Source organism: Stegostoma tigrinum, chromosome 1 (assembly GCF_030684315.1).
Source record: "Stegostoma tigrinum isolate sSteTig4 chromosome 1, sSteTig4.hap1, whole genome shotgun sequence".
Taxonomy (NCBI): domain Eukaryota; kingdom Metazoa; phylum Chordata; class Chondrichthyes; order Orectolobiformes; family Stegostomatidae; genus Stegostoma; species Stegostoma tigrinum.
Genome location: NC_081354.1, coordinates 13,749,181 through 13,759,778, shown reverse-complemented (window position 1 = coordinate 13,759,778; position 10,598 = coordinate 13,749,181). Strand labels below are relative to the sequence as shown.

The 10,598-nt window shown below is 44.8% G+C and overlaps 1 protein-coding gene across 3 annotated transcripts in view; it reads left to right on the top strand.

Moving 5' to 3' along the window:
* The first annotated feature begins 4,326 nt into the window (after window positions 1-4,326).
* Window positions 4,327-10,598, top strand: part of fut10 (fucosyltransferase 10) — a 51,417-nt gene continuing 45,145 nt past the window's right edge. The window contains exons 1-3 of one of the 3 annotated variants that reach the window (XM_048538128.2): window positions 4,327-4,467; window positions 7,087-7,149; window positions 7,864-8,002. Coding sequence is in view for 1 of the 3 variants with exons in the window: in XM_048538119.2 (XP_048394076.1) it covers window positions 4,327-4,467 (141 nt within the window). In the remaining 2 variants the exon portion in view is untranslated. The remainder of the gene's footprint in view (window positions 4,468-7,086; window positions 7,150-7,863; window positions 8,003-10,598) is intronic. The other 2 variants (XM_048538137.2, XM_048538119.2) reach the window with 2 other exon arrangements.

Genomic DNA, 10,598 nt, shown 5'->3' with positions numbered 1-10,598 from the left:
TGATTAAATGACCCAGGTACTTCACCTCCTGCTCGACAAATTGCAGCTTGTTCTCAGACACTCTCAACCCCTTCCTTCCAAGGAAGTTTAATAACGTTATAGTGGAGTCTCGCACTTCTCTTTATCTTTCTCCTGAGACTAGGAGATCATCCACATTTTATTATCTTGGAATTCTCCAGCATCTGCAGTTCCCATTATCTCACATATTGTATCAGTTGGGTACCCGGGCCCCCATGGTATTCCTCTAATACCTGCTCTAAGACTTGTCCAAACAGGTTAGGGGATTCAGTGAATCCTTGGGGAAGAACTGTCCATCAGTACTGTTGCTTCCTCCCGGACTGGGGGTCCTCCCATTCGAAGACAAACAGATTCCGACTCACTTCGGCAAGCGGGCAACTCCAAAAAGTGTCTTTCAGATCAACCTCACTGAACCACTCGTGATTGGGAGGAATCCGGTTGAGGATGGTGTAAGGATTTGGGACAACCGGATGTCGAGTCTGGACAATTTTATTTAGTTCTCGGAGGTCTTGGACGAGGCGGAACGTCCCATCGGCCTTCCACACTGGTAGGACTGGGGTATTATAGGGAGACATGCATCCTTCTATCAGTCCATCTCGCAAGAGATTTTCAATAACTGATTGGAGCCCCTTCCGCCCCTCTATCGATATGGGATATTGTCTGACTCGTACTGGACCACATCCTTCCTTCAGGGTTATACGTAGCGGTGGTATCTGCAGGCCTCCCCTATTCCCTTTTGTTACCAGTTCCCTGAGGTCTCGCATATTCCACCTCCCTTCCTCCTGTTGTTTATCCCAGTTCGGTTGCACCCCTGGGAATTTGGCCTTGGCGGCTACTCCTCCCCCTCCCACCTGTGGTGGATGTTCCCTCTCCCAAATCCGCATTCCTGCCTGGCAAATCGTCTGTCTCTCTTCCGCAGTAAACAGAGTTCCCAATATAGCCTGCATTTTGTCCCATGTATATATGTTGGGCCCTAAAAACTGGTCAAGTTGTTCCGCTAAGCCCAATGGGTCTTCCAAAAGAACCTTCATTTCCTTTCTAAAGTTTCTGACCTCCATACTCGTCAGGGGAACACTAATGTATTCCAAGTTCCCATTCCCCATTGGCACCTCTCGGAGGGGAAACATCTGTGGAGTTGGCTCTGTTTTCCTGTTCCGCTTTTCCATCGGATAGGAGAGTAAATCATCTTTCAGAATATTTACTTCATCTCTCCTCTTTCTGCACGGTCCCCGTAATGTTTCCCCCTGGGTCTCTCCCTCCCCTTCTGACAAGACCTGTTCGTTCGGGTCCTCCTCTGCGGGTGTTCCGTTGCTCGGGCGGTGGTGGGGGGGGGAGGGGTTCCCGTACCTGAGGAACATGCACATTATTATCCCCGTTTCCGTCTCCCGGATTATAAGGTGGAGACAGATATTCCAACGTGTCCCAAATAGGAGCCTTAGACTTCTCCTGTTCAGTAACTACTTTCAATATCTTCGTGGCTTGGATCCAGCACTTAGCATAATCACTTTCCGCCTGACTGAAGGGACTTTTTGAATTCACCATGATATTTAATTTCTGACATAACCAATCCTCGTCAGAACCTAATTGGGACCACCACACAGAAGGCCCTAGAAGAGGTGTCTTTGGCCATTCAAAATAACAATATTTGACCATAGTTTCCTTACTCTGACCCTGGGTTTGTTGACTCTCCCAGTTCTCTAACATCCGCCCCAACGGACTATCGGACGGAATCCCAGGGCCTCGTCCTCTTGTTCTGTTCCCGGAGTCTCTCACCTTTTACACTTTGAGTCCCTATCCCTGTCGTGTTCCGGACAGACTCTCCCCGATCGCCCGGATAGTACTTAATAGTCAATTTTCTTACCCGGGTCTTGTGCACAAGAATTGCTCGATCGAATTTTGTTCCAAGGGCCCTTAACATAAACGCACTTGTTTCCAGAGTCTCCTACCCGGATACCACTCGCTCGAGCCGCCCAACGGCAAGCAAGGACATCTGGGACCGCTGAACTCAGCGGGGCGCGCCTTCCCTTCTTCCGAACCCACCGCCGGACGACTCAGTGTGGATCCCGGACGTGAGATATAAAATTCACGTGCTCACAACCACAGAGTCAGTGGAGTAAAAGTCTTGGAAACAAGTAGCTTAAGATTTATTACAACTCCGCAGAATCGGGTGCCCCCCCCGCTACCTGAAGCACACACAGGTCAGGGATCCTCCCCTTTTTATACGTCATTTATCCGACCAGATCCTCCCCTTTTAGCTCCGTCCAATCTGAGCTCCAAGGTGCACAATCTTCCCATTGCTTCCCTTGTCCCACCCTCTTCATACATCGCATGTTATGCTAATTAAGCAGCTTCGTAAGCATGGGCGTAAAAGTTAATATGCATTCTCTCATTAGGCATGCGCTTCAACTAAGTCTATTGTGCAAAGCTTAACCTTTTCACCATCTGGGCATCTGCCAGCAGTTTTGAACCAGTTCTTTACGGTTTCTAACCACTTGGCCCTCACTCGCTTTTCTTATCACTCGGCTCAGTACTAGATGCCTTTTTGTTCAGAGCTAAGTAATTCTTTTCACTGTAGTTTAATCATGCTTATCTCTCACATCCATCATGGGCCTCCTGCAGTGCCACAATGATGCCACCCAAAGGTTGCAGGAACAGCAACTCATATTCTGCTTGGGAACCCTGCAGCCCAATGGTATCAATGTGGACTTCACCAGCTTCAAAATCCCCCCTTCCCCCACTGCAACCCAAAAACCAACCCAGCTCGTCCCCGCTTCCCTAACCTGTTCTTCCTCTCACCCATCCCTTCCTCCCACCTCAAGCCGCATCTCTATTTCCCACCTACCAACCTCATCCCGCCTCCTTGACCTGTCCGTCTTGACTGGACTGACCTATCACCTCCCTACGCCTACTCTATACTCTCCTCTCCACCTATCTTCTCTATCCATCCTCAGTCCGCCTCCCCCCTCTCCCTATTCATTTCAGAACCCGCTCCCCATCCCCTTCTCTGATGAAGGGGCTAGGCCTGAAACATCAGCTTTTGTGCTCCTGAGATGCTGCTTGGTCTGCTGTGTTCAGCCAGCTCCACACTTTGTTACCTCCTATTCCTAGAGCTCTTTATTTAGCTGACTGTAGATCACATTTCGTATATTCAGTGGTCTCACAGGGCGCAGGGGAAATGGAACTCAGGGGGCAAAAATATTCATTCATTCTGTTCCCGTTTATTTCTATCGCACCTGGCTCAGTTTCCAACAGGAAGATAATTTCGGGTGATATTTTTAATCAAATTCTTCAGATGTGTCATGACACAGCTCTGGAGCAGGTGAGACTTGAATACGAAGCTGCTCGCTCTTTTGAAAAGCAGATTGAGTAAAACTGCTGTAAGAGACAACAAGGTGTAGAGCTGGATGAACACAACAGGCCAAACAGCATCAGAGGAGGAGCAGGAAAACTGACATTTCAGGCCTAGATAATAAAATGTGAGGCTGGATGAACACAGCAGGCCAAGCAGCATCTCAGGAGCACAAAAGCTGGCGTTTCGGGCCTAGACCCGTCATCAGAGAGGGGGATGGGGAGAGGGAACTGGAATAAATAGGGAGAGAGGGGGAGGCGGACCGAAGATGGAGAGTAAAGAAGATAGGTGGAGAGAGTATAGGTGGGGAGGTAGGGAGGGGATAGGTCAGTCCAGGGAAGACGGACAGGTCAAGGAGGTGGGATGAGGTAGCTGGGGGTGCGGCTTGGGGTGGGAGGAAGGGATGGGTGAGAGGAACAACCGGTTAGGTCACCCATCCCTTCCTCCCACCCCAAGCCGCACCCCCAGCTACCTACTAACCTCATCCCACCTCCTTGACCTGTCCGTCTTCCCTGGACTGACCTATCCCCTCCCTACCTCCCCACCTACACCCTCTCCACCTATCTTCTTTGCTCTCCATCTTCGGTCCGCCTCCCCCTGTCTCCCTATTTATTCCAGTTCCCTCCCCCCATCCCCCTCTCTGATGAAGGGTCTAGGCCCGAAACGTCAGCTTTTGTGCTCCTGAGATGCTGCTTGGCCTGCTGTGTTCATCCAGCCTCACATTTTATTATCTTGGAATCTCCAGCATCTGCAGTTCCCATTATCTCTGATACTATTTCAGGCCTAGACCCTTCTTCAGAAAAAGTCAGGTCACGTGACAGCTCCCTGCCGAGGGCGGGACGACGACGAGTGACAAACTCAACAGCCAGTCAACACGTAGGATATCGGTGATGTCACAATGGAGAGTCCTGAGTGACAGCAACATGAACCAATGGTGGTAGTGTGGGGCGGGGCCGAAGATGTATTTTTTTTGTTCCAGAATGGACGGGGATCTGTGGTCGAGGGGCGAGCGGCGCCGGGGAGGCAGGACTGGCTTAAGACCACTCTGGCTTTACTGTCTCTGCTGTTCCGTTTTGTTGTTTCTCATTGTTACTCTGCAGGTTAGCTGATTCTACTCTGTGTTTGGTGCTGCTGTTGTCTCCTGGGCGCGGTGGCTGGTGAATGGTTTGGCCCCATTGTCACATCCAGCTTTTCTACTCTCCAGTTTCATTCCTTCTCTAAAACAAGCAGAATTTAGGGGAAACGCAATTAGCGTTTCGAATCTGATGCAATTTCTTCATTATGGGACTCGACACGTTAACTCTGCTTCCCTTTTCATAGATGCTGCCAGACCTGTTGAGTTTCTCCAGTATTTTCTGTTTGTTTCAGACTTCTAGCATCCACTGGATTTCAGTTCTTCTCTGATCCAACTCGGTTATCTCTTGTTATGAGTTATGAGAGTTCACCTTGAGCAGTTGGAAAGCCCCGTTCCCAGCTGTGGTCTTCAACTGATAAACTGTCCGGTAAATTGACGTGTATAATTCTGAGGGGAACTGACGCAAAATTGTTATTGCAGGTAATCTGAAAACAGTTGTTATAAAACACTGGGAAAATGCAAAAGTTACTCAGGATTGGCAGTATCACTTCAGATGAATGTTCACCATTAAACGTCAATTCTGTTACTCTCCGCATTGACTATTTATAATACTTTTTTTAATTCAGCAAGTGGCCAACATGAACTTGTCACGCTACGTTTGTACCTTCTCTGCCAGTGTTACAGCTAAACCTGGGCAGATGCAATTCTTTTCTTTCATTACATTTGTATGTCTTTATGACCTCTGGTCATCCCAAAGTGTATTATGTTTTCAGATTCACAGGTGTACTTCAATAAGATTGGAATTGGAATTTAAGGCCAGAGAATTTGACTAGAACTATGTTCTGATATAAGATTTTTACTGTATTATGTGACAGGCATGAATGGCTTTGTCTAAATAAATAATGTGTGGTGATTCAAATTTAATGATTTATATTTAAATAAATGCACTGCATGTGCAGATGTGTTTAATACAAACGTATACATGAGTTAACTGGAAAACATAAGAATGGTCACAGTTCACTTTTTTTTTAATTTGAGGGCTTCACTTAACCTGTCAGTGCATAAATATTTGAAACTAATTGTCACCCCCTTCAGGTAAACACTTTATCTACTACAGTCACAGAATTTCACTGCCTATTTTGCTCTGTAGTAGAAAAATTGTTGAACCTCCATAAATGAATGGGATGTATTTGGTCTCATTGGGAAAAGCCACATGAGTAAATGATCGTAACTCACAGCTAAGTTGTGAGTTATCTAGTTGACATCTAAGTTGTCCTCATTCTGTCACTGCCTTTTCTGTTTGCCATTGAGCAGCAAACCTTTCATTTTTCATTAGAAAGAGATCGCATCTATGAGATAGTAGGAACTACCGATGCTGGAGAATCTGAGATAACAAGTTGTAGAGCTGGAAGAACACAGCAGGCCAAGCAGCATCAGACGAGCAGGAAAGCTGATGTTTCAGGTCTGGACCCATCTTCAGCAAGGGCCTTTCTTCTAAAGAAGGGCCCAAACCCGAAACTTCAGCTTTCCTGCTCCTTTGATGCTGCTTGGCCTGCTGTGTTCATCCAGCTCTACTCCTTGTTATCTCATTTATGTTTTGTCCAATTTGTCTTTGCTGGATGAAACATTAAGAAGGATGTACAATCCTTGAAGATTTAAACTTTCTTCGAAGTAGAAACCAGTTTACTTTTTTGAAAACAAACCTTCAAGCTAGAGTCGCCATTCGGCTGTCTCCAACTTCATTCTGATTTGGAGGTCCACATGGGTCTGCAGATCAATCCCAGTGGTCTACCCCCTTCCCTATTACTATCTATGTGCTTACTGACCTTGTTTTATTAAAGATTATGTGAATGTGGCAAATTCTTTTTGTGCAGCTAACCTTTCAAAACCTGGAAAACTTTCGAGGAGCTAACACCTCCTACCTCATGTTTGCCGTACCAGGGAAGCAGGTAGTGAGCAGCCTTGTGGCTGCTGGTATTTAGGACAGTCCCCTACTTGGACAGTAAAGTTTTCTTCTCTTTCCTCTTGCCAAACATCGTTATCGTGATTGTGTGGACACTTTATTTTATTCCCCGACACTCCAGTTTCTTCCAGCTCTCCTTTCAACCATTCGTTCACATTGGTATGCCTCATATGCTTGCACATCATGTTTCTTCTTCTGCCACTTGTCAACCTGTTAAGAGATGTCATTATATACCTCTGGGATAAGTGGAACTTGAACCTGACCTTCCTGGTGCAGAGGTAGTGATACTACCCCGAGCCATGAGAGTTCCTCGCCTCTTTTTTTTTATGCTGTCACCCCTTCCTAGGTGTCTCTCTCATTTTATTCTCTCACCCAATCCTTACATCCAGATGCTACCTGATTTCACGACACTCAGGCATTGACTCTGTTGCATTCTGTGGGTGCAATAAAGATCTCTTAAAAGCATTGACGCTGGAACACTGTCTATCGACATTGGCTTCCAATGCACTGGCTTCAGTAATCGTGAAGCTGTTGTCAGACTGCACAGAAGGGCACTGCACAGTTTATGTGAAACATGACTCTTCAGATCAGGCAATGTCTCTGCAGATTGAAACAGAATTAACATTGTAAATTTGATTGAAAACGATCCTGATTCTAAACCTGTTGCTTGATTTTTACCAGAGCTTGAAGATACCAGCTGAAGCTAGGCACAAAGCCACTCTCAACATTGATATATAATCAAAGGTACTGTTTGTAAGACTATCCCCATGTAACTGTTCATTGCAGTTGTGAGCCTAGCTTAGAAATGCTAAAGATATCCTTGGCAGACATAGAAAATAAAGTAGTCACACAGTTCCTAGTGCTTCTGTATTTTGTGACCCATCATTGAAAATCCTAATGATATCCATCACAAGGACTATCATTTTTCAAATCCTGCGTCCAAAAGGATATTTTCTCACCCACCCCTGCCACCAAGCCATTGCCCAATCCCTTTCCTTTAAAAAAAATGGAAAAGGCCACCTTTATGTCAGACCAGTCACCACTGTACTAGCCAGTTAATTTTGAGACTATCTTTTTGAGGCAATGTCTTGCAAACTGCTTCACTTTGCGTAGAATTGGCTTGCAGCTACATTAGATTGCAGAGCATGTGACTTTACATTGATCAAAACTTCGCTATGTTCTTGGTACACTGTGTAATTAGTTTACTGTGTATGTGTGCAAAAAGTCCCATCATATTTAGAGCTTGTGCAGGCCAGCTTTTATATGTACTTGTGATATAGCGTTTGCGAATTCTACTAATTTTACTTGCTTAATTAGTTATTTTCATTATAATTCCTAATAACTTGGAGCTCTGTAACCTAAGTTTTCTTTGCGCTATAAATAACGTAAGTGTGAACTACACGTTACAGTTGTTTGCTGTAGATGCTTGGTATTGATCATTTTGCTCTCTTCTTGCAGGCTCTGCCCTAATTTTGCTTCCGATTTCTTCCGGGCTTTCCTTTCTCACTGAGCAGCTTCTACCAGTTCCTGTCTCCTGTTGCTGATCCTGTAGCTTACAGATGGCGGATTCTCTTCCAATCCCACTCTGTTATTCCTGGTATATATTAAATGTAGTGTGACATTTTATTGTTGCTGCTAACTTTCTCTTGCATGTCACATGAAATTGTACACTTGAAATGCCGTACCATACAAAGCTATGGGACCGGTGGTGGAAAATGGGATCAGAATAGATGGATGTTGGATGACTAGTGCAGATCTGATGGGTTGAAGGGCCTCTTACTGTACTGTAAAGAACCCTCTGATTCCATAACTAACAGCAATGCCATAACTGAAGCAAAATAGTGGACATCTGAAATAGAAGTGCAAAATGCCAGAAATGGTTAGCAGTTATAGGTGACAGTGACATAGCGGTAAAGCTACTGGGCCAGTAATCCAGTGTTCCAGATTAATTTTCTTAGGATATGGGTTCAAATTCATAGCAGCTGGTAGAACTTAAGTTCAATTAATATGTCTGTATTTTAGAAAAAAAACTAGTCCCAGTTTCATGAATTGTCATAAAAACCCATCTGGCTCACGAACCTTCTTTTTTCATTCGTAGGATGTTGGCATCACTGGCCAGGCATTTGTTGTCTGAGAGGACAGTTAAAAGTCAGCTGCATTGCTGTGAGCCTGGAGTCACATGTAGGGCAGACCAAGTAAGGAAGGCAGTTCCCTTACAGAAGAAAATCAGACTTTTTTTTGCCCCTGACAATCAGCAATAGTTTAATGACCGTCATTAGACTCTTAATTCCAGACTTCTATTAAATTCAAATTCCCCCATCAACCGCGGCCTCCAGAACAGTACAAGGATGTCTGGATTAACCATCTAGTGATGATAACCACTAGGCCCAAGCCTCCCTTTTCAGAGAATAAAATCCTTAGTTAGGCTATGACTCTAGACCCACAGCAATGTGGTTGACTCTTTACTGGCATCTGATATGATTCAATCAAGCCAATCAGTTCAAGAGTAATTAGGGATAGAAACAAATGACAGTGACATGCATCCCATTAAACAATTTTTAAAAATCTACAAAGAGAAAAACAAAGTTTGCATTTTAAGCTGATGACTTTTCTTCTAAACCAGAAGAAGACAGAGCTTGAGCAATTTCTAACTAAGTTTGAGATAAGTGGTAGTAGTATTGTAGTGATGACAAAAAAAATGCAAGACTTATGATAAGCAATAGTTATTAATTATCAACAGAGATAGTGGTGCAAGAGGGTGTCGAGACAAGAAAATGAACACAAAGTGGGACCTGAGGAGGTGGCAGTGGTTAAAGCAATGTCTACTGGTCCAAGGAAATTGGAGGAGTAGTTGATCTATTTTGTTGAAGCCTAAATTTGTCGGAAGGGAAAGATGTTAAGTATCTGATCAATCTTCCATAGAATGTCTTGGAACAGAGTAAGAAGCTGAGGACAATGTAATCCAAGGATGATTGAGACAACAAAGGAAAGTAGCAATAGCTGTGCTATAACAGAGATGTCAACTGAGTGGCAAAACGTTTTGAATGTCCCTTTTCATCAGTATTGTTACTTGTTTCTTATGCAGCAAGATGTAACTGTATCGGGACCAGTAAAATGAATGTATATAACCACTAGTTGTCAGTTTTGATGATTTCTGTATTAAAGGAGTCAATATCATAAATGCAGGTGAAGACATCTTTTATATAATGTAGATGTAAAAATGAGAATTTCTTAACATGGCAAGTTGTTATCTACTGGAATGTGCAGCTGGGAAGGACACCGAAGAATGTTCAGTAATAACTTTCAAAAAGGACTTGGAAGAAGACTTGGAAAGGACATATTTATGGGGCTGTGGGGAAAAAAATGAGGGAAGTGGAACTGATTGGATAGCTCTTTCAAGGAACTGGCATATACGCAATGAGCCAAATAGCCTGGTATTGTGCTTTATGATTCCATGATACACTTGTTGGTTTGTCAGAGATTGTGAATGGAACTTTGCCAGCTGTGTTTAAGACTGTATTGCAAGAGATGAATCTCAAAGTCTACTTGGGTTGTGCTGTTTAGTCTGTGTCTAGAGAAGGTTAGATTAAGAAAAGAACGTCTGTAATCTGCTCAGACCTCTCCTTCTAATACTGCAATGAACTCTTATTCAGTTGCTTGATGTCCAGAGTGAATATGTAACCTGGAGGGAAGTTTCCTAAAAGACATATTCTTCAAGATTACTCACTCTACCCTTGCGATAATTGCACAAAACCTTCAGAAGATCCAAGATAACAAAGTGTGAAGCTGGATGAACACAGCAGGCCAAGCAGCATCTCAGGAGCACAAAAGCTGACGTTTCGGGCCTAGACCCTTCATCAGAGAGGGGGATTGGGTGAGGGTTCTGGAATAAATAGGGAGAGAGGGGGAGGTAGACCGAAGATGGAGAGGAGAGAAGAGTATAGGTGGGGAGGGGATAGGTCAGTCCGGGGAAGACGGACAGGTCGAGGAGGTGGGATGAGGTAGTAGGTAGGAAATGGAGGTGCAGCTTGAGGTGGGAGGAAGGGATGGGTGAGAGGAAGAACAGGTTAGGGAAGCGGAGACAGACTGGGCTGGTTTTGGGATGCAGTGGGGGTAGGGGACGAGCTGGGCTGGTTTTGGGATGCAGTGGGGGGAGGGGAAGAACTGGGCTGGTTTAGGGATGCAGTGGGGGG